At 42.2% G+C, this 24,807-nt stretch overlaps 1 protein-coding gene across 1 annotated transcript in view; it reads right to left on the bottom strand.

Annotated features, from left to right (window-relative positions):
- The window catches only part of LOC146197176 (HEAT repeat-containing protein 6), a 34,553-nt gene extending 14,034 nt beyond the window's left edge, over positions 1-20,519 (bottom strand). Inside the window, exons 1-18 of the mRNA XM_084598949.1 lie at positions 20,088-20,519; positions 19,567-19,677; positions 17,920-18,060; positions 16,444-16,559; positions 15,938-16,046; positions 14,884-14,982; positions 13,806-13,928; positions 13,116-13,203; positions 12,303-12,454; positions 11,645-11,767; positions 10,562-10,638; positions 8,381-8,510; positions 7,263-7,362; positions 6,444-6,741; positions 4,833-4,914; positions 4,484-4,570; positions 3,728-3,865; positions 84-239 (exon numbers count right to left, since the gene is read on the bottom strand). Of these exons, the coding sequence (XP_084455075.1) occupies positions 84-239; positions 3,728-3,865; positions 4,484-4,570; positions 4,833-4,914; positions 6,444-6,741; positions 7,263-7,362; positions 8,381-8,510; positions 10,562-10,638; positions 11,645-11,767; positions 12,303-12,454; positions 13,116-13,203; positions 13,806-13,928; positions 14,884-14,982; positions 15,938-16,046; positions 16,444-16,559; positions 17,920-18,060; positions 19,567-19,677; positions 20,088-20,237 (2,280 nt within the window). The 5' untranslated portion in view covers positions 20,238-20,519. The remainder of the gene's footprint in view (positions 1-83; positions 240-3,727; positions 3,866-4,483; positions 4,571-4,832; positions 4,915-6,443; positions 6,742-7,262; positions 7,363-8,380; positions 8,511-10,561; positions 10,639-11,644; positions 11,768-12,302; positions 12,455-13,115; positions 13,204-13,805; positions 13,929-14,883; positions 14,983-15,937; positions 16,047-16,443; positions 16,560-17,919; positions 18,061-19,566; positions 19,678-20,087) is intronic.
- Between the last annotated feature and the right edge of the window lie 4,288 nt (positions 20,520-24,807).

Below are 24,807 nucleotides of genomic sequence, written 5' to 3'. Positions count from 1 at the left end.
CGTTTGCGCTAAAAGAACTCTGATAATTGTGCTACCCTGCCTCAAGTCTCAGTTTGGATTGTAAGCTAATGCGATTCACATACCTCCCGCAGGGATGCATGCATACAGAAAATGCTGAGGCATCGGATGGCTGCATTTCGCACGAAGGAATCCTCTGTCCGCTCCGCAACATTTCCATTGCTGTCTGGAGACCGTGCGAGACCAAGCAGCACAGTGATGCACAGCACTTTGCGATCTTCCTGCAAAGGTGAAGCGAAATGAAGGCACTGAAAGACATGCACACGGGCGAAAAATATGGACGAGGCACATGCTTGTATTACGGGTTGAAATTTGTTACGTTTCGAGCACAACCCAAGTGAGAAGCAAACACACGAGTCACATCCCAATCGCAGTAGGGAAAAAGTAGAATTCACAGAGCACTGGCACAGCTGAGCAGCGTCACCACAGACTGTGAACTGTTCTTGAGTGAGAAAAACCAAAAAATCTTAAAAGCATCATGATTAGCCCGATCGGTTAATATGGCATCACAAAAATTGTCTTTGATCTAGGAATCATGTTTCCGGTAGGAAAAACACACAGGCAGAAGATGAGTGGACACTAAAAATGCCACAGCGTCAGCAAAAATTCTACTGAGGTAATTCACCAGTTTTCCAACAGTGATGCTTCATGCCAAGCATAGATTGATTTGACGTGGAAGACCACTATAGTGCAAAAGGCCAATGACTAGCTCAGTTGTCTGTACGTAGTATTCAACGTGGTGCATATACCACTCTAAAATTGTGCCAAGGTCTCAAAAAAAAAAAAAAGAAAGAAAGAAAGGAACAAAGACATTACACCAGCCTGACCAGCCACAAGCTACTATGCTGGAAACCCATTTTACAACACCTTATCTTGCATACCTATGAATATTTACTTATTTATTCATTCGAGTTACCCCTAACGGCCCTCCAAAGGAGGCTACTACATAAAGGGGGGGAAATACAATCATAATAACCAAGATACAATTAGCAAGAACAAGTGGACAAGTGCAACAAGAAACATTAATTAAACATAACAATAAAAGGGAGGAAAGAAAAACAACAGCAAAATATTTTACATATTTCCGTCGCAGCGATGTAGCTCTTGGAATTTTTTATTTTAGTTTCTCTAGCAATGTTCAATCGCAAGTTATTCCATTCAATGATAGTGTGAGGAATGAGTGAATTGGCATAAGACGATGAGTGGATGAACAAATGAAATGAACAAATTTTGATTGCACAACAGTGAGCTGTTAAGGTTTATATGTCAAAAACCGAATCTAAAGAAATGAGCTTCAGCGTTGAACCTGATTCCAAGAGAAAATATTTTTTGCAATAACAGGTCATAGGTAGGTGTAAAGAGGTAGGTGTAAACCCTGAAGATTAGGTTGCAACTACAGCAGCACAGGGATACAATGAATCCCAAACAGTGCCCAGATAGAGCCCAAACCCCGGGAACAAGCTGTGATGGATGAGAAAACTCTTAAATACCAACACGAAGGATTCTTTTTGGGTTTCTGAAGAAAGCCTGCTTTTCTCAGCCAGCTTTGGCTGTGAAAAGCAGGTTAGCCAGAAGAGGGGCATAATAAATGTCTAGCGCTGGTTGCCCATAAAGGAGCACTGGAGCTCTGTTCTGAAGGCCTCCAGCATCCGAAGAATTTCTGTGAAAAATCACACATTTCAGCTATTTGCATGACACTGTCAGCAGCCATACATTATTGTTTTGATGACATATTTGTGCACAGCTGTAGGAATGATAGAAAGTCCAGATTGCAATTCCTTTAACTGTCGGGTAGCCAACCAAGTTCTGCTAATGCCTTAACATGCTTCCGCATCTGCTCATGCAAGTGAGGCCGTCAAGCACTACAGCTCTGGCAGTAAAGTTCCCGCAGACTTCTATGCAATGAATCCTGACACCAGCGCCTTTAGAAAGCAGTATTACTGTATTTGTATAAATATAACAAGATTTTCTGTCTTAAATCGAATCTGTTTCAAAAACCAGTTAAATCCTCTTTAAATAAAAGCCATGAACACTGTGCAAATTTTTCTTCGCTGTTTCATGAGATACCCGAGCAAGACAAGAAATAGAGATACCAAAGTGACGTACAATAAAAGGCCAACTTTTTGATGATCATAGTCATCGAAAAGAAGTGTGTGACTGCTTCTGCGTGAAAGGAAAAATGCACTAAAATGCATGAGAGACTTTCTGAGGAATATTGCATATCTTTGTTCTCAGTTTGTAATATTTAAAAACTCTGCTGCCACAGAAAAAAAGGGGCCTCTACAATCGTGCCATTATAATGCCAAGAGAACAAAACTTCTGCTGATGAACCTAGAATCGGGGGAGCATATAAACATATCTTCATTGAAGAAAGAGCTTTTCCTCTGCTTGGTATATTAGTGATCTTCTTTGCTTCATGAAATACTTGATATTTTTTTTAAAGAATTTCATGGCTCCTGTGAACCTATAAATTAATTGCTTGATCATAAGCAAGTACCAATCACCTGCAATGCCAGCCTCCCTGCAAGGCATGAATTACAAGACACGCCAAGTTGTAGCGGCTTAAAAGAAAAGATGGATAGTGTGATATCACAGGAGTAGATCGCACTATTGCATTATTTAGTAGCGAGAATATTGTTACACATTTGAACCCCTTTGTCTAAATTCTAGCATAGACCCAAGCAGGTTACATGGACCAAAAGAGAGTTTCAAACTTTCTTGACTCATGAGCGCTGTGCACAGAAAATATGATGAGAAAACGTCCATTGCACTGCCACTTAAAGAATAAAAATTGTCGTTTCTACCGGGAGCGGAACCACTAATCCCCACCCCCCGATCCCTAGCCAAGCACGCAGACCACTACTCCATGCCGGGCTCGTGAGAAAATGATCGTAATTCTCTTTGTCTAGCGTAAAGATGATAGTAGCGATGATAACGATGATGCAGTTAGTAATAATGATAATGATGACAGTAGTGACGGTGATGCTGCATGCAGTCAGTGATAATAATAATGATGGTAGTAGCGATGACAATTACGGTGCATTTAACTGATAACAAAATAGGGTAGCAATAGTGATGATGACAATGATGATGATGACGATAATGGTGGTGGCAGTAGTAGCGCCGACAATAATGATGCAGTTAATGAAAGCAGTCCTGTAAAATAGCTTTCGTCATATCGGCTCTTATGCAGACTTAAGTGCGGTCTTGTAGTTATTTTATTTGCACTCGTCAAATTTTTTTTTTTAAACGTTTCAGTAGACCTGGATGGTCAGGAGGAAGATTGGAGGAAGACTAGAGAGAAAAGACTGACACTCGGACAGGAGTCTCATGACAAAAACTGAAGTTTCAATGCCGACTCGACATCTTCTTCAGGGTTGACTGTGTGGGTGCAAGAGACACGCTCTCTTAAACTTCACTACCACTGCTTTGGAAAAAAATGCTGCCAGCGCGCGTGTTGCATGAGTTTTTTACAGTAGCACTCTCGTTCCCCACAAGTGCCTGTATCAGCAATGTAATGAAACAGAGCAGCATATACAAAAAGTCAAAATAACATTTTTAACTAGAAGCTAGTAATATGCTAATGCATACAGCAGTAACCCATCACCAGTGCAGAACAGGTTTGCAAATGCAGTACACGTTACCATTTTAGTGACTTTATTCTTTTTTGTATGGTCGAGAAAGGCTGTGAACACTAACATGAACTTACTGGTAATGAATCCCAGATCACTGTGCCAATTGCAGAAAGGCAATTGCAGCTCTCTGTTTGCAGCATGGGTTCTGAGAAATCTTGAAGAAAAGACTGCAGAGTTCCATTCAGAAGGCAGTCCAACCAAAGACGCCGTCCCTGCAAACATGCAAGTAACCAAGATTTACCAGTACATAAATATAGCTGTAAATGCTACAGACATTAACCTAACAGATACTACAAAGAACAATGAAATTTGTAGCTCTAAGCAAAGCTTCAAGCCAATTCAACAGCAAGAAATGGCACCTCACAGCTCCATAAAAAAATTTGTATGCTGAGAATATCAAAAGTGTTAATATTCTTCATACTTTTCACAAATTTGCAAACAGCATTAGCCATTTTCAAACATGTGTATGGTATGCCCAAAGCAATAATAAATGGACAAAAGCGCAAACAATAAGAAGGCTATAAATAAAAATGGAGCAAGAGCCACCAGTCGTAAAGTTGTGTGGGCTTTATGCAGCTTTTGTGTTAATTTTGTCACTGGTATACAATGAAGTTCATTCAGTGCTCTGTTATTTTGAATTAGGCAAGTCCGCAAAAAGACAGTACATGAAATACTAAGTCTCTGGCTCACAGAATGCGAAACAGGCCCATAAAGTGCCGCTTAAAACAGCTTGTTTACACAGTTTCCTCTTTCCATTTCAATCTTTTACGTGCATGCACTACGCACGCACCAGACTAGTAATATTCATGAGTTATGTAACATGTTCTCACCAAGTCCATGCAACGTACGGCATTCAAGTTTCCTGCCTCCTTTAGACTTGCACCTTCACTCAGTTTCTTACTAAATGCACCGAGAAGCTGCAAAACATAAAGCAAGACCTACATTAGCCATCACATAAGCATGAAACAGACATGGAAACTATATGTCTTACTTGAGTCGTCATGACGAGACCCGGCAGAATGTATTAAGAAACTAAAATGCTAAACTAGCAGCTTACATAAAAGAGAAAAAATATTTTCTAGTAAGAATCTTTTACCAATAAAAAAAAAGAAGAGAAAAGAAAGCAATGCCTCATGCTTTTATGGCAGTCTTGAACTGTAGCTGCTGAGCATTGCTTACCTTTAGTATATGGATTCTTATGGTCAAGCTGGTGTCCTGAAGGCAAGTTTTTATTGCTGGCACTACACAGTCGGAAGACCTCCTGAAAACAAAAGAGAGAGAGAAAAAAACAAAAACAAGCTAAGCAAGTGTGCTATTCAATGACCGAACCGAGCAGCGAATGCATAAATGCATTAGTTTTCAGTGTGATACAATGAAGCTTCTGGCTTCATAGGTCTACACTAAGGCCTGCATGTTCCTATCCAACAGCACCTCCCATAGTTATGCACAACTTCTGATGACAACTATTTGCGATAAAGACCGCAGGGCCTTAAGTTTCCTCAGCACTCAACGAAAAGGCTAACATGTCACATGGCACAAGGATGTGGACTGAACACACTGTCCAGCAGCAGTTTCTCCAGACATTCAGAACAGCCATGTTGCACATTGGGCTCATCATAATAAATAACAAATGATTATTTTCTCAAAAGCCACAGCATTACAAGAGTTTATATACCTGGCCTTAATCCTCCGTTAAAGAGTTTACACTTAATGGTTTACACAAAATGACTGAAACGAAAAGAGATATACCAGAATGTTCATCTACAATATTAGTACCAAATGAGAACTTTCAGCTTTTCACATCATGGCAACATCTGGGCTATGAAGCAAACCTTAGCAGAGGACTCTAAACTTATTCTAACCACCTTGATTTTTTTAATGCCCATCACAATCTAAGTGATGGGCCACCAAATCCTGCTGCCGCAGTTAGTGAATAACCATGGCGACCTTGTATTAAAGAAAAAAGATGTTTACACTTTTCTTGTTTGTTTTGTTTGTCACTTCTGTTTTGAGCTGATTTACAAGGTCCGACACGGCACAGTGACTCAGGCTACGGGGGATGTCGTAGTGGAGGGCAGTGGAAATTTCACCCACCCAGTGTTCTTTAACCTGCACCGACATCACACACTACATGGGTGCCCTGCTTTTTGCCTCCATCGAAAAGCAGCTACCGGAGCCGAGAGCTGATCCTGTGTTCTTGGGTTCAGCAGTCGAGTGCCCTAACCACTCAGTCACCACAGAGGTGTGTCTAGATTGGGCGAAGTAACACACGAGCTTTTGAACCACTCAAATGTTTTCTTTCTTTATACAACCAGATGATTTAGCAACCTGGCACCGTTTATATCGCACTACTTTCTCAATACTTTTATACCCTGACATTCTGCTTTAGCGCCCCAGCTCTACTAAAGTCATGAACAGCCACCAATGCCGTTCACATGGACTATTTGTGCTGGTGCTGACAGAAACTTTAGCCTTGCCACAAAACTTGTATGCAGGCTAATAGCTTAGCAGAGAACACAACTAAGTATGAGTTATTTTAGAAATATACATTAGAATCCATATTTTCGGAAAGCACATAAAGCCCTTGTAACTTGCCTTTTTAATCTAAATCCCTGAACACCCCATAGCCTAGATACGCTGAATAGAATCAAATAGAACATGACTATCGGAGCAACACGTGTCAATCGTCATCAGGTTGCATGCACAAGACATGAAAGAATTATGCCACATGCCGTGGAGTTCTGCCAATTGACCGCACAGTTAAGCAAAAGTTGTTACTTGGGAACCTACATGAGCTGCGCGAAGTACCACTGGCACATGTTGGTGAGGACTTGTAGCGCTTCGACGCGTACTGCTGTCATGGCTACCCTGACCGACTCGCTCATGTCAGCCAGCAACTTGTCTGCACAAGCCACTGCCAGCCAGCAGGGACCCGAAGGACTGGCGCTGCCCTCAGAGTCCTGGGTGCTGCTATTCCTTAGCCCCGCGATGCTGCTCTGTTCCAGCGCACCAGCCACTTCTTTTGGCACTGGTGTCACATTCACCACAACACCTAGCACAGTCAGTGCAGCCACTTGCACCTGCAAAGCTATGGTATGCAAGCAGAATACGACGACGACAACGATGATCATGAGGACACAGTTACAGACACCCCAAGTGAGCTCTGCTCTGCTACCTGCACTGACCACAACTAACGAAGAGTAGGAAACGACAGTTTTTAAGACTTACTGTTAAACAGTTAAAAATCAGGTAATCTATCACCTAGCACAGCCGGTCATTTTCTTTCTCCTGGTTCTGTGCATTTGCTTCCACTAAATTTTTTCCATGCATTACACCCCACTTTCACTGCTAGCTCACGGGCTTCCCCTTTTACATGCATAACTGATATAATTAGGACACGCATAGGGCACAGCATAAAATTACTGCAGATACCATTCAGTGCTCTAAAAAAAGGAGCTGCCCCCTGCAACAGACTAAGCGAAACATGCGCTGAACATGCGTTTCTTTATCTGCATTGAACAATTTGACATTCAGCCTACAACAACAAGTGCTGTAAGAAAGGCTATTTTGATAGTAAGCAAGAGCATCGGGCTGGTTGTCCACACTGACCCTTGTTGTCCAAGAAGACAGCTACGTCGCAGATGACACGACTCAGCAGCCCCTGCTGCAAACGGTGATATGGTGATCCAGCCACTACGGCAGCGAGGCACTGATCGCAGCAACAGGGACGAAAAGAAAGTGGGAAATGGCACATTAGAAGTTTTGTGTTCCTGCCGAACCAGTGTAGTTCAGGGTTCCCTAAAGTGTAAAATGCAATACAATATTCGAGTTGCTTCTAGTCAAAAGAAAAATAATAACAATAATAATAATTTCTCAATCTAGCACATAATTTATCAGAAGACAAGCATACATAGAGCGGTGCCCGTCATGGAGTACCTCCAAAGTCTAGTTTTGGTTAGGCCTTTAATTATGAAGGTCACACTCTGAGAATAAGAATTCTAGCAAGTTTACTGAGACTGAGAATTAGTTCAACCCATGATGAATTTCTGTAAGAAACTGCAGTGCACTTAGGATGCCTAGTTTCTTCTGAATATGTCTGTTCCAACAGAAATTAACCTTTTAGCTCTAACCCCAAGCTGTACTCATGGGAAATTGTACTGATATCACCAATGACAAATCACATTCGTCCAGGCAACGACTAGTTACTTTCAGCAATTGCGTTGCTCGCAATTTTCAACACTAAAAGACGGTAGCTGCCCGTGAAGATAAGCTTGCTTCATAGAAAAAAGCTGCTTCTGTGAGCATTTGTGACAGCAGCATTGCCGACGATCTAGAATTTGTTCCTGACAATGACCCTGAGTTTGTTTCCAACAGGCAAGCACTAAAGAAAAGCTGAAAGCCAAGAGTAACAACATGAACTGAGTGAAAGCCACCTCAAGAGCAGGTTTATAATTGCTTTTTTTTTATTGTTTCTAACCAGATACCAATGAATTAATATATTTGTAGAATCAAAATTACATCAATTGGTGATTTTGGCACATTTTTAAGGTGTCAATTTGGCAGTTAGAGGATTAATGGCATTTGCTCCCAGAAACTGCTCACACGGAAAAAAACAAGCAGGCAGTTCCAAGCATTATTCATGGCTTGGGGCTGCTATTATTAAATGACTGAACAAAAATGCTTTAGGTGCACTTGTAGCACCGAGTGCTCAGGTAAACCACACTGACCTTGAGAAGTTGGATAATCTGTGCTGGATTGTTTTCAGCAATGATGGCGAGATGCAGGCACCGATGAACTTCTCCCAAAATGGCAGCCACAGTCTCGGACAAAGTAATAAACGCTGTTCTCTTGGAGCCACTAGCAGAGAGCAGGGTGGATAAACAATGGCAGCATTAGAAGAAAACTCGGCCAATTTTTGAAAAAATTCAAGTTCATACTTATATGGGCACTGCTAGTAATGAGTCCCAATTTTATTATATAATTGCATTTAGATGGCATATCCTTTACAAAACTGAAACTTATGTGTGCTAGAACTTCGCAAGCAATGTTTGCAATCACTATCTATTTTTGTCCATGAATAAGTGACCAAGTGCTGACTAAGAAGTACCTGCTCTGTGCTTTGTGTTTAATGCTTGAAAGATACGTGACAATGCTGTCTACTTTTTTGTGCGTGCGTTTTAAAATACTTACTGCAAGCAATACGCATTCACAACGTGGGAAAGAGATAATTATATTTCAGTACATCACAAGATCGCCTGACTCTGGCAAAGGAGTATAGAGGTGTTCACTGCAGTGCACAGAGTCAAATTTTAATCCAGTTTGTAAAAGCTGCTACTATAATGTTATGAAAATAAAGGATGGGCTGTGGTGAGAAGCTATAACCCCGCATCATCAGAAGTACTTGCTAAAATTCTATGGCTAGCACTCAGCCTAGGAAAATGTTGCAGCATACTGCGTGCTTGCCGACTGTGATCACTGTGACAGTCATCACTGAGATGTGGTTATTGTGGCATCACTTCTGGCAGTCTACTCTTCCCTGTTTCAATTTTGAAACGTTAATGATGGCAACAGCACCATCTGAATTGTGTTTTGACGGGGTAGCATTAAAGATCCAGAAAATCCAGTGTCAGCAATGCGAACGAAAAATCCCGAGCATGTCTCTGGAATGGCAGGTGATATGGCCGGGCAACTGATTGGTCAGCAGATTGTGAGATATCATGAGACCGCATGAAATGGCCAAGTTAGCCATATCATGTGGTTCACCAGCTCAGGTAGCTCTTTTGAGATGGAAGGGATAGATGGGAAGCAAGCCTGGGACCCCTGGGCCTCGGGTTAGACACGCTAATCCTAGACCATGCTAAACCGCTCGTATGGCTTGGTTAAAAGAGTTTTTTTACATACATGTCATATCTATGAGGCTGATCTTTTGTATATGTGTAATGTGGTAGCTTACGACTGTATGCTGCTGAGCCTGTGTCAAATAATACAGCCATAAATTAAGAGATGAGTGATTTAGCAAGCATCAAGGTGAATGTATATGAACAAGGATCCAGAAGGGGAGCTGCAGATGAGAGCCATTAATGATGTCGTGTCACACCCTTCAAGGCACAGAATCAAGTGTACCCCAATGTTGGCGGTAAATTTTCATAAATATTTCAGGAGATCGTGGCGCATTTTACAATCCGAATTTCCCCCCTCCAGATGCTTTGTGCTCTTCCTCTCCAAAAAAAAAAAAAAAAAAGAGCATATGCCTGATCCTCATAAAGCTTTGCACTTGCTATATAGAAAGACTTCAAATGCGCATGATTTAAAAATAATCAATGTACTGGTTGTAACAGAATGGAAATAAATTAATATGTAATGACATTTCTCAAGAAAGCAGTTACCTAACAAAGAAATAATAGGTCATAGGACAGAAACAAAATTAACACACTGAGATCATTTGACAGCTTGAGGAAACAACATTTAATGCACTACCGAGTCCTTTGGTACTACCTCAATAACTGTTTTCCCAGTGCTTCATCATAACAATTTACTTGCACAGGTGCCAATGATAAATCCTAGTGATGAAATCCCTTTATCTACCAGACGTGAAATTTCCATAGCCTAAACTGCAAATACGAATGGCATATCATTTGTAACGAAGGCGACCAAGAACACAAAAGGAACCTTAAATTTAAGGAATACTAAATGCTCTAAAAATAAAACAAGAAATCAGAACTCAGGTTTCCTTATTGACCATCCATCTAGCTATCCAACTGTGTAGGCAGTCTGATACTGCTATTAGATTTGGGAAACAAATGGTGGATGTTAAAAAAAAATATCAATACATGTTTATTTTATCAAAAGCTTATTGGAGCTTTCAAGCTAAACTATTTTAATTGCAAGGCAAGTGTAGAGGGCATTACCTATAGGCAGCAAGTCCCAGGAAGGGTTTGTACTTGGTTACAAACCCAGTGAGCAAATCAAGAGCTGCTACACGAACCTGCAGGCAAGAAAATGGTAAATGGTAATCAAAACAAATTATAAACATGCACATAATGAAAGTTATAACTAGGACTGTGGACTATTCGAAATTTCAAATACGAATCAAATATGTTTGTTACTCGAATCATATTCGAGAAACTGATATTCAGAATTTCCAAATAATCAGGAACTATGAATGCACCGAGAATATTCGAATTCGCTACAATTTCCCCACACCACAAGGCTTGTTGATTCGTATTTGAGAAACTGATTTTCGCAATCTGAATATTCGAAAATTACCGAATGAACTAATATTTTTCGAATTCGCCGCAATTTCCCCGTACCGCGCTTCACCGCAATGCTTGTCGATTCACATTTGAGAAACTGATGCTCGAAATTTGTGAATATTCGAAAACTACCGAATACACCGAGAATATTCTAATTCGCCCCAATCCCCAAACTGGCATACAGAATCCCTTATAAAATTTATTTTGGAGTTTTTGGTAGGGTATACACTTGTATTCAATTCTAGTTGTGAATTCTGAAATAAACAATATGAGCAGTGTTTGCCGTTTTTAATTTTTCTTTTTTTTTCACTGATCGGTTAGTACTGGATATTTAAAGATGTTTTTCCCCATATTCTTATTCAATTCATATTCGAAAATTTCAATAATCCTCACATAACCAGTTTTAACAGAGTGCAAGCAAGACATAGTTTCAAAATTTTGCGTCCTTGCGAAGTGCTGCACTGTAATTTCATAACACAGCCACATGCATGCTGTTAAAATTTACTTAGTGCTTCCACTCACTGTTGCCCCATTCACTGACTGACTGATGGATGTCCTGTGGGAACATTACTCTTGTCACAAAAAAGAAGGAACTGAAAACCCAAGACATTTTTAGCGTGCATTGCATACAGCAACAACTAAATAGTCTGCACCAGTCGTGCCCATTAGTATGACATGCAGGTTAACCAGACACTGGCAAACGTTAGAAATTTCAAACGGTAGAGAAGCACTACGCACTTGTGGGTTGGGGTCCTTCAGAATGGTCAGAAGAACAGTCTGGGTTTGTGGTGCCCCTAAGGTGACTGGTATATCAGGGAGAAAGTGGAGCCAGTAGCCGAACATCTCGCGGCTGTCAACAACCTGCACAATACGTCATGTTAAGAGTCTGCAGAGGCCTGTGCACGAGCAAGTACAGGTAGTACTTTTAACAACCTTAAGTACGAACTCAGTTTCTGTGCAGGTTTGTAAAAATGGCCTCACTTTAAGGCACTAACAGAGGTGTTGGAGGGGCTAAAGGGTTCTTTCCAAAAATGTGCGAGTGCTGATAGGCAGTAGCCCCAGAACATGGCAAGAAGGATTCTAATTGCACAAGGCCTAATAAAAATTTGCATAAAAACCCGCACAAATAATATGGTTAGACCAACTCTGAAACTTAAAAAGCAATTGAACATATTACATCTTGCTCTGCTTTTATAATATGTGCTAGCTAAGGTTGTGAGCTGAGGTTGTGAAATAGATGACACTAATTTTCGGCGAGTCCCGAAACCAGAGATGGGACCTAAAAGGGAAATATATTTTCGAAAGAAGAGGTCACTGGATGTCGCAGCTCAAAAAGCCTTCTGCCGACCACCACAGAAAAAACCGTGTAAAAACACAAAGCACATCTCTACTTGACCTTGGTTATGTATGTGAGGGCAATGTAGACATTGCGCCGAACACTGGCTTGCAGATGCCGTTGCCTTGCCAACTGGCCTCCTTCGGAGTCCGAGAATTCCGACTCAGAGCTTGATGTTTTCTTCCAAAACTGGAGCGGCGTCTTGGTGCCCTCTGCAGAAATGATGATCATATCAGATGACGCACAGAAGTAAAAACAAGCCTGACTGTTAATTTTGGCCAAGCACTCTGTCCACAGGAATGTAAGAGCAAAGTGTGCTCTAATTCATAGCTCTCACCTTGTTCAGGGAGTGGTTACTTCAAATGTATGGCTATACACCTTATGATATGCAACCACTGTTCTGTGTAAAGCAGACTTGCAACAGGTAGTAAACCTAACCGATTTCACACTTTGTTTTTTCCTTTTCCCTGTTATGTACTTTCATACTTTCATTTAAAAAAAAGGTCCACTGAAAACTACACAGCAGTTTATATTATGATTTATATGTACACAATATGTATCGTCATCCACGCATTTTTGCCTCTTGTTTACACAGGGTCCATAGAGTAAGGATTTGTTTTTAGGTATTTAATAAATTCATCAAGTTACCGACATCTGTTCTTGTTTTCGAATTTAACCAAGAACCAAAATTAGTCTAGTTACGTGAAGAAAGTCTCTTTCATTACTCAGTTTTTGAGAGCAACTATCCTCATTTCTAAAGCAGCAAAAGAAAGTGAAAAACCATGGCTGAAGAAAAACGCAATAATTTCCTAGTACATACATTAAACATGAGAATATACAAAGCTCACTGCACGAACAAAGAAGCCAACTCACCTTCCTCTGATTGCTCTGGTGTGCCTTCCTTGACAGATCCATTCCCCTTCTTGTTCTTCTTACGGTTCCTCTTTCTAGGTGTTGCTGGCTTAAATTGGACACAAAAAGAAAAACGTATGCACGAGCTCTGCAGAGTCATGGTGAATGCACAGATATACATGTCATTAACAAAGCCAATGAACTCGACAAAGGCAAACAAAGCGTTTCTCATAGCACAAATCTCAGCCCCTCCAAGCAAGGGATTTCACATAAAAACAAAAACAAAAATGGCATCTGCCCCTCCTCCAGAAGTGACAGATAAATCCGCCTCTGATCGATCCCGGCCGCTGACGGCTGCGTTTCGATGAAGGCGAAACGATGTGGCGTCCGTGTGCTGTGCGATGTCAGAGCACGTTACAGATCCTCAGCTGGCCGAAATTACTCCGGACCCCTCCACTACGGCCCCCCTTTCTCTCTTTCCGCTTTCACTTCCACCTTCCTCCCTTCCCTTACAGCTCGGTTCAGGAGGGATGTGGGGTTGATTTTTTAAGTTATCCTTGAAAGAGAAGAGTTGGCGTAAAATTTTCGGATGAAACGGGAAATTAAAGGCTTGTAAAGCGAAATGCTGGTGACCTCTAAAAGCTGCAATCCATACACATTTGTTCTGCTGCCATCGTCACCAATGAAATGCATTTTTGCAGAACTACTCACTTTCGACTGATTCTGTGCTTCCTCGCTGATGGCAACAGATGGTAAATGTGTGCATAGCGGACTTGGATGTAAGTTCAGATACTGCCTGTTCTTCTGCCCCGGGAAGCCAAAAAAGGAAAGACTCTGGCAATGAAAAAAAAAAATTAATTAAAAAGAAGCTGGTTTCAGTCCAGGGAAATAAAACAAAAATCAAGTATGCTGACATAGTGAATGCTTATCATGGAACAATGCTGCAACAGTTAATGAAAAACAAACACTAGCAATCTCTTAAACTTTCAACAGAAAGCAGCACTCATCAAGCAGTATTCAAAAGATGCGGTGATGCAAAATAACCTGTGATGCTTTTTGACGGGAGAGCCTCACGGACTGGCTACAATACGATTTTAAAGCCTCAAGTCCATTATGATGCAAATATCTGGTCAGGCACGTACAAATAAGTAATAATGTTCCGGAACTTTATCCCCTAGCATATATTATTTAGAGAACCCAGTATATTCACTAAAATAGAAAACCCATTCCAGCTCTCCCATTTTAATATGTGGCTATACATGCAATTTCACCTGTTTTTAAATATTTGACATAATAAGCATTTTATGACACCTGCCAAGGGGACCAAGCAAACTGCCTGAGAACCTAGTCACAATAAACTAGACGTAAGAGCTATAACAATCATGTTTGCTAGACGGTTTGAGCATAGATTTGTACAAGCATGTACACTGAAAGCCAATCTCAGATAGAAGTTTAAGAATGCAGGGTTAGAGCCTCACTCAAAATTTGGGTTTTGTCAGTCTTGTTAGCTTTTCTTCCTTCTCAAAACGTAAACACAGAAATAACAAAGCCAATGCTACAAATGTTGAACATAGCAGCATAGAGCAGCATAGAGGTCTAGTAATGCCAGCATGAATGGCATACAGACTAAACATTGCTATTCAGAATGCCTAACGGAAGTGCATAGTTCAGAGTTTCTAGGATCACCAAAAATGTAACTATACCAACATTCACGACAATTGAGTAAACTGTACTACCATGCAACAAAATATGTCTCTATGTCAGTTTTAAAGCACTGCATGCAACTCACCTTGAGCACGCCTAAGAGATTTCCTAGTTGCTCACTAGGAAAATTCCACTTGGTGGAAAAAATGTTTTGTAAGCACCTTAGAGCACTAATCACCAAAGTCTGAAAATATTGAAAGAAGAAAAACAAAAATAATACGTATTGCAATGCTTAGCTTTGCACAATAAATATAAAATGCTCCGGAAGTTCTCGTAGCCTTAAGTAAAAGCATGTCCAAGATATACAAGAGAGTAACGCACTCTACATGGTAGCATTTCTTTCATAAGCTAGCCAAATGAGAAATGAGAAAAATATAAATTCAGCAATGAGCAGATAATGCCAGGCCTGAAAAAGGCATGCACATTTTGCAGAATTTGGCTTGTAAAAGTCTACTATAAACCAAAACTTGCGCCACTGCAACAATCTTGAAACGTGCATAAAAAAATAAGAGACAGACAGTTCGACTCTGCTAACCAACGTAGCATTGTGCAAAAGCACCCAAACATCAACTGTCCATCTGCATTTAAGGGCCTTCTGACCCGATTTCCGTGGTGGTCCACCCAAATTTCAGGTTCGGGACAAGTCTATTTTGGAGCTGGGCTAAGTTCGTTTAGAATGCGGGTCCGCAGAATTTTCAAATTTCAATTCTCGAAGCACATGGTCATATTTGGGGTTGGACGAGTGGGTCAAGTTCATTAGCAAACCATCTCTCATCCGTATTTCACCTTAAAAGGGCAATGTGATATTGGTTTGTTTTGATTCATTGTGCACAGGTGGGAGTTGATAAAGACGACGACATGCAATGCACAGCGCGAGAGAGTGGCAGTAAAACACACATTTTTATCAGCTAAAGAGATAGCTGCGAGGTTTCGTAGTCGTTACCCACAAGAAATATACCTGAGTTAAAATCCACTCCCCTCCAAAAGCTTCTTTTTTTCTTTTTCCCATCTGAATGTTGCTATGCTATTACTATACAAGGCTGTCATTGCTATGCTAGGCTTCACACCCCACCTGGCTTTTCTTTAGTCGTGTAGTAGTGCTTCTGCACTGAAAGATATGACTGAAATGGAACACTTGCCTGAGCTTGCACGCTGCTGTCATTAAAGCAGGGCCCGCTGAGCACACCCACAAGAATCTCCACCATACGTGCAATGTATGTGTCCGGCAAGTATGGCTCGCCCGGGTTCCTGTTTGTGTGAAAAGCACAAAAAATAAGGACTGGCAGCAATCCAGTTTACTGAGCGTCATCTAACAGTTATCAGATTACGGCAAAAGTACACAGATATCAAGAAAAACAAAACGGAAACAAGCACAGAAAAAAGAAGATGGTTTAAAAACTGCACCACCCTAAATAACTTAGCATGCTAAACAAAAATCACGAGTTGCAAACAGCATAACCTATTGCACTTTCATGGCCCAAGTTTAGATAACATCATGCCAAACTCCTTACTTTTCAGTACTTCTGGAAAATAAGAACTGCAGGTACGTCTGCCAATTATGAAAGAAAATAAATGATACATTACTGCAGGTTACACTAAGGAGAAAAAGAAATGCTAAACAGGCAGTCTATCAACGCTCACTCACCTGATGCTCATTGCTTTCAGAGCTTTCAGTGTTGTTAGCTTTGCATTGATATCAAGCTCCAGCGAAGAAAGCAGTGTTTCAAACACACACCCTCTGCCTAGCAGTTCTTCCCAAAACTGGAAGGGAAAAGCAATCAGACATTCCATTTCTGGTTAAAGTACACATGGATCAAGGAGACAATGCAGCCTTTACACAAGAGTGCTTTGAAAACAACACAGCCATGACCACTCATTTTTTGAAATGTTGACAGTGATGTATACATCCTAAATCTCATGAGCATAGCACAGGTAGAACAATCTGGCAAGAATTCTGTTTTCCCAAGAATTCCCATAAAGCTTCCAGTACAAGTAACTCTAGAACTTTACCTCAAAAATTATGCTATAGAAACCATAACTGAACTTTACAGTAGTGCAACGTCTGCAAGGATGTGTGTGTGTATGTGTGTGTGTCGGGAGGGGGGGGGGGAGCACCATTAATAAAGGGCTGAGGCTTGAGAGGTGGGGAGGGGGACGTTACGCAACTACAAAAAAGGCCCCATTTCCAGTCTAAACAATACAGAGGAAGCAAAGTTTTGGATTTGGTTTCAATTAACTGAGCCCAAAATAACAATGGGGTGTAAATCTATCACCATCTTCAACAGCCAGCACAGCAAGTCTTTTCACTGCCCGTGACATGACCGGCAAGATTTGTCATAGTGTGCAACATGTAAAGTTGGCTCATAATGCTGAAGAGTGTTTCCAATAATGGATATGTCTGATCAAACTATGTAGCTTTTGATTACTGGACACAAAAAATATATACATTGTTTGAAATTCTACAGGAGGGCAGCCTCCCTCCTTGCCTGCATCAAGGACCCTTGTCAGGATGCTTATGAGCCATCTGAGAAACAACGGTGATGAGAGGTGGGGCAAGGAAATATAATTCAGGCCTCTCGCAGGAGAGGTTTCTTTTGCCCTTTAGCAGCCAGCCAAGACTATCGTGTGGCACAACTTCAAGGCTCGAGCAAAGCTATGCTGTGCCTCATTGTTGTTGGCTGAATGTTGAGCTTGCTGCTAGAGCAGCACTCAAGGAAGAAGACGAAGATAATGATGATGGCAGATTACGCAGTATCGGTCTATGAATTGCTTGAGCACCTTTTTTTTTCTTTTACGTACATAAGCAAGAACAAAACAACACAAGGGATGATATTTCCATACACCAATGACTACAAATGGGCTCTTCTTGAACTGAAGAACTTTTCACTTCAGCAGAAGACATAACGCGTGCTCTTTTGTAGACTACACAAATGCAAAAATGACTGCAGTTTACGCTGATTGAAGAGCTGCCGAGCAGTAGAGTTGGTTTGCAGTCTTTTATCTTTATTCTCGCAGTCACTATTCTTATGTGCCCTTGTAGTCATTCACTCCCCCCTCCCCCTTTTAATGGCGAGGATGTAAAGCAAAGGCGTTCATGCATTATGGTAGCTATGCAGCTTGCCTGTTCCAACCGTGACACATTTGAGTAGAGGAGTGCCCCGCAAGCACTAACACAGTTTGTGAGTGCCCAAAGACTGCAAGAGGAAAATGCCTTGAGGAAAAACTCCATTGTTTTATGCAGACTCCTGGTCTCAAGCGTAACCTGCAATGACAAAGAGCAGACTCCATGTATCTTCAACACAAGACAGCAAGTAATTTGCATTTCACAGCAGCAAAGTAGTATGTATCATGAACAAAAGACTACATTTACTAAGCAAAGCTTAATGGCAGCTTAATAAATGCTATAGCCACAGTTTGTCGCACATGCAGTGGTTCTAGTAAATTTTTCAATTGTAAGCATCTCTATTACTAAATGAACCAGTAAGAGATATGTTCAAAGTATAACAGCACCGAACTCCTCTTCGAAAATTGGACTGAATAAAAACAAAGGGAAGACCATGATAGTATTCAAACAAATACAGCAGTGGCTAGCCGATACTTGTTAGTTATATTGCTAGCTATATCTAGTTTTGTAGCACAAAAGCAGCAAAGGCTATGACGTGCCAAATACAGGGTCAGAATGTCTTAGCTTTTCAATACCTATAGTTTGTTTAACACAATAGCTTTCTTGAGAGACCCAAAAACGTGCAGAAACTTTACCAAAGCTAGCTCTAATAAGAACGTTTTGAGGTGTGAAAAAGTAAAATATTCTTTTCTCGGTTCTTTAAATTTTGCACATAAATTTAGAATGTGGTTTATTGTTGATGTGGTTTACTGTTAGTTCACCACACATTTCACAAGGAGGTTTGTCATGTTTTGTTAGCAAGAAGTTGTGTGCACAATGCACAGATGACACAAAATTAATTCTGTAAGACTTTCTTGAAGTCTACATGATTTCCATTCTCCTAAGATGGGCTTTGCAGAACGCAGTTTGTGCTTGGATGGTGTAGTGGTAAGACGCCCGACTAATGTGCCGGAGTACCTGGGTTCGATTCCGACCTCGGCGGCTGAGTTTTGATGGAGGTGAAATGAAGAGGCGTTCCTGTGCAGTGCGACGTCAGCGCACGTTAAAGATTACAGCTTCTCATTCCATTTTCACTCCCATCGCCCTCCCTTCCCTTATGGCGCGGTTCAGGTGTCCACAGCAACAAGCATGACAGATACTGCGCCTTTCCCTTCCTCTGAACCAATTATTTGATTTTTGTTCACCTGGCCTTCCGCTGCAGCCTGCTTCTCTGTTTACTGTTTGCTAACTCCAAGCAGTGCCTATGTGGCATCCTTGCTTGTTTTATTTGACCAAATTAGGTTTGCGCGGCACATTACATCTGCCTTTTCATTATCCCCAATTCGAACATGTTTCCGGACCCAGCAGAATCTTATGTTTTTGTGTTGTGACCTTAAATATATATGAAGCTTTTTATTAAAGGTTCAGCGGTATTTTTAGGGTGCAGTGTTATGATCATGGTCAAAGAATAAGTGTCAAATATGCATTTTACATATTTTATTTTACTACCTGCTCAACAGTCACACAGACAGTTCACCTGGCAGTAAAAGTTGACATTTGTGGGTATCAACTTTTAATCATGACCACTTTATGTCCACAAATCCGGAAGGTTCTCGCAATTTACATCAAGTAAACTTCATTACTATATTTTTCTAAAACCCATACCTTTTGTTTGGTGCAGATGTCAAAAACAAGCTGGCCAAAACGTGACAGCAGGTCATCGTTATGAATGACACTCAACACGTCGACGAGGAGTACTATCACTACCTCAGCATCCTGAAAGTAAAAAGCAAAAACAAATATATATGCGCGTTTACACACTACCGAAGAGAGTGCTTAAGCAAAAGTAAAGTTGTGTTATATATGCTGTCACATATCAGTCAAAAATCGATGTAGCAGACATAGCTCGGAATCGGTTTATAATTGGTCAAATTTACCTCTTTACAAGGCGCCTGTGAAACATCAGGCAGAACCATTTCAGACTTTTTATTCACCGTTGGTACTGTCGACCTCGGTGCTGCTCGGATAAGAACAATATTCACAATGCATCGCTTCAAAGGTGGCAGACATCATTCCGAAGCACCATGCTAGAGCATACAAAGCAGTAGTCTAGTAACTCATAGCGTTCCGAACGGCCAGTCAAGGTCCAAAAATAGCAAAGTTTCGCTAGGGCTTTGAATTCTTACCCGGCTGCTAATGAATTGAAAAGAGTAGTTGCATTCATTCAGCTTTCGCAGATGCAATTTCAGCTCTTCGCAATCTTGGTTTTCCTTTTGCCGAAGTAAAGAATCATAGCATTCTTTGAGGTATGTCTGCTGCTTCAGTACGATGTCCATCTTCGGTTTTTAGCACACCTGTCCTGTGCACCTCGACGTCAGTTTCCGGAGTGCTTTGCTGCACGCTTCAGACTTCACTCCTACTACCTGTGCCGAAATGAATGTCTGTCAGGCGACATTACATGTCGATCGTGGCACACACGTCAGCGTAAGGTCCTGAAAGTTCAAGTCCAAGTCACTACAACGTGCAGAAACGATCGCATATGCAGACGAGCTCATTGCAGACAACGACGGCGGCCATGATAGTAACGTTTGCGCCATCTGGAAAGTTGAAACCCGTCTCCCTTCTTACGCGTTACAGGATGGCGTTTTCTTCTGAACTAAGTTGCGTGTCATGAAATCAAACATAACAACGCTTGAAGAAATTTATTTTCAAAGTTTAGGAATACAGATATAGCATAGCTATAAATTTTTCAACTATGCGCTAAGAAACACTGACTGTTGGCGCGAAATTTGAAACTAAAACAATGACACGTACAACTTGAGAGGGACTCCATTATTCGGCAGTCCTTCAAAACGGTACTCGGTCTTCCCAGTAGCAAGTCTATCGAGAAACTCATCCAACTGGGAATACATAACACACTAGAAGAAATGACCGAAGCGCACCTCACGGCGCAGTACGAGCGAGTGACCGCAACATCGACCGGAAGACAGGTACTACAAACGACCGACATACACTATGTGGGTAGACACTTGCGGGTAATGCCGGTAATTCCGGTTCCCCGTTCAATACGCAAAATACTGGAAGTCCCTCCACTACCTAGCACCCGGAGTTTCACCTGCAGCGTCGGGTAGCGAGCCCAATCATTGGAGAAAAACTATATATCTACCACAAACGACGTATGTCAAGGCAGCAGAATACGGGGATAAGAGAGCTTATGCCCTGGTACTGGTCGATCACATGTATCACTTACAAAATTCAGCACGAACCCCAGAGGAGGCAGCAGCTCTGGCGATTGTCACAACGAACTCCAAATTCATCTTTAGCGACTCGAAAACAGCCATTGGAAATTTCGCAAAAGGTAGAATTCATCAATCAGCAGCCGAAATTTTGAAGGCTTTTGATCACTCTAAAAATGCACTTTCGATCAAAATTCTGTGGGTCCCCGCACACGCGGGTCACCCTGGAAACGAGGCGGTGCACCAGTACGCCTGAGGAAAGCCTGGATACATTGAAATGAATATGACGCGGCGGTTTCATATTCATTTCAATGTATCCATTCAAGGTTTTCCTTTCACTGGCCCATGCATTTTGATCAGGTTTTAACGGCTTTTTTTTTTGTGTGTGTTTTTTTGTGGTTTTATTTCTCTAATGTGATTACGCTTTTACCAACCTTTTACGCGTCCATGTTTGATCGTTTTTAATGCTTTATCTTTCTTACCTGTTATTCCCCTCCAGACCGCTTGCCTATATCGCTTATAGACTCATATCGCGTCCTTTTTTCTCATCTATTTTATCTTTTGACTTGACTACACTGATAACCGGCGTTCGCGCAGCGTCCCTTGTTGTTCCCCTTTCCCTGCTACCTATTTAAATGTACTGCTTCGAAATAAAAATTTCAGTTACAACGCCCGTGTGTGCGTGTCTCCTTTCTCGTGTGTCTCGTAAAACTGCGTTGCCCTTATAGCGGCAATACCAACTACCCCGTCACATCGCTCTTGTGAACGTATCCTGTTCCTCGGGCGCTGTTAATTGTTTTGACTCCGAAGCAACCCTGCTCCTCTCTCTTGTTGCCGATGCGATCTGCCGGTCCCGCATCTTTTCCTTTTGCATCCGCCATAAGGTACTGCTACCGGATGTCCTAGCCTTGTTCGATGGACTGGCTCCGTCAACCGGCCACGGGATTCGGGTGCTCGAACTTCTGAGATCAGAACGACAGCGACAACGCCGTCTCTTCAAGGATGCCCTATTCTTGCGGCTGTGTTCAAGTAACCCGTCGAATAACACGTGGAAGGAATGTCTTCGAGTTCTCGACAGCACGGCGGAATTAATGTGGAAACGATGCCTGCTCGCTTTGCGGTCATGGGTGCCAAAGAAACCAGCGAGAACCTGTCACCCGGTTCACACGGTTGGTGAAGTCTGGCTACCGAAAAACGTGCGAACAACAAACTAATAATTTATTCGATTTCTCCTAATCCGGGGGTAACGGGTTATGTTTTGGGTTGCTTTAAAGAAAGTATCTCATAATTCGGCATTTAATTCTGTCGTAATTATTACTCCAACGGTCAGTTTGTGAACAAGAAACATTTTATTCACGTGAGCACAAACATCGAAGTTTTGAACACTTCCACACAATCATATGCATGCGCAACATTTCGGTTTCCACCCGAGACCTGTCTGGTCTCTGGAGGTATCGTAGCTGAGAGAACATTCGTTCAAAGTCACAGCTGCCATTGCTAGACACGACACTGTCAACGCTGCATTTGCTAGCCTGGGGTAGCACACATTTGCGTCGTTCCAATAATCAATCACTTCAACACTTTCATTTGTGGGGCTTGTTTTCAGCCAGTACTGGTTAAATTTCTTAGCGAAGCGAGCCTGCATCGCCCGTCACGGAAATAAAGAGTCCATCAAACGACTAAGCCGCTTCTGGAATAGATCGAGTAAGGCACAGTTTTCACATTGTCAGCTGGTACTCTTCTTTGTCCGAAACGTTCGGTTTCAGAGTGCGTACCCATTTTGTGGAGATTTTCTAGCAAAACTCGATCTTCACAACAAATTTTTTCTAATGTGTCACTGCTTATAGGTGCATAGACAATACACCTTTTGCTCGATTGCTTTTACCGATCATCGTGGAAGACTCGTTGACAGTCTGTAGCTTGACGTTTACGAGGCGATCGAAGCTTGGCATCAGAATTCTTTCGCTTTCAAGCCTTTTCTGGACATTGAAAAGTGGCTCGAGTGCATCTCTCATTAAGACTGCCTCTCATAAAGAACCTCTTTATCAAAAAATACCGCTCGAATAGCGTCTTCCTTGGTGCTTTCATACGAGATTTCAACAAGTTCCGTGGGCACAGTTGTCCCAAAAACCGGGAAAAATCGGCTTTTACCCGATTTTGTAGGAACATGTTCAGGGTGCAACTGGGTAAAATCCGGATTTTATCCGAAAACCAACAACAACAAATATGAAACCAACTTGTCCAATTGTTCATGCACTACGCCTGGGTGAGTGAGCTTCCCTGTGTACCGTGGGTGCGAAGTGTAATCGGGGGTGGCGATTAGGGCGACGAGAACAGGTAATGGCAACCGAACAGGCAACCGTGGCAGATGGTTGAAGATGGTACCATGGACAGATGGTATCAGGAGGTTTGCGTGGATATGGTGGTTGCAGCTGAGATCCTTCTTCAATGGTACTGAACAACACGGCCGACTTAAAAGCCCAAAAAGCCTAGTAGGGCGCGCCCGGGCGGCGGCAACCGCCACTAGGGACCTCCATATAGTGCTTGTAAGGACCGGTCCCTTACGGGCTGATCCAAACATTCCTCCTAGCCCTTGCATAGCCAATAAATGTTCTTACCACCACCTCCCGCATTTCGGGATTGAGGAGTTAAGTCCGCCACCCACACTACACGCTTCCATCTTCATCTGTGCAAGCAGGCGCTCCACGCAGCACCCTCCTCCGCGCCGCATTCCCCCTCGCTCTCACATCCGGCCACAGACACATCTGGCATCGTCTGGTGTCCTAGTAAATATTGAGCTAGAATAGTTATATTCTAGCATGTTAAAGTTCTAGAATAGCACAGCCCCACTCGCGACCCATTCTCTTCGGCACATCCAACTTTCTTCCTCGCCCTTTCTTTCATACCCCCCCCCCCCTTATCTCCTTCACACAAACGTTGAAGACGGCCTGATGAAAATTAGTTCAAGGGCTAAAAATACTACAAAAACTAGGCTTCTAACCTCGAGCAAGGCTCAAACTCGCGGAGGATGTCCCAGCAGACATCAGGAACAAAATAAGAATAAGGGATGTAACTGACAACATGAAGAAAGACCGGAGGATATATCCGCCGTCGGATAGCTCCCTGAGTAAAAAGAAATCATACGACTGGAGAAGACCCCAAGCTCGAAATTTCTTTTCGCCCCTGTGGAGGAGTTGGACGGGTGCCAGATGGCGGAAGAGGGACGGTGCAGAAACCGAAATTTGTAAATTTTGCGGCCACGTGGCAACATTAGATCACATAATATGGAGATGCGTTCGTGCCCCAGGGCGCAACGCGATTAAAACTAGCGATGAATGGGAGACCACGCTAAGAAGCTCCGACGAAAAAAACTCAGCGATTCGCCGTCCGCCTGGCGGCCGAGGCTGAAGACCCCTTCTCCTAGACGGGGCCGGGTGTCCTCTGGCCGCGGTGCGACAGACTGCCTCCCCGGACGCCTGCGTGCGGACCCGGAGGTGGCTGCCGCACCATATTCGGCGGAAATAAATGTTCTTCCTCCTCCTCCTCCCCCACTCCCAAGGAACATATGCACTAGGTACGCCATGACTGATGAGGGTAGAAGAAAGGACAGGGCGAAAGTAAAGAAAAAATCTAGCAAACAGACAGGAGGTAGTTTACACGACTGCAGCAT

Source organism: Amblyomma maculatum, chromosome 3 (assembly GCF_055883805.1).
Source record: "Amblyomma maculatum isolate TAMU_Amacu chromosome 3, ASM5588380v1, whole genome shotgun sequence".
Classification (NCBI taxonomy): Eukaryota; Metazoa; Arthropoda; class Arachnida; order Ixodida; family Ixodidae; genus Amblyomma; species Amblyomma maculatum.
This window is presented reverse-complemented; position numbering and strand designations above follow the sequence as displayed.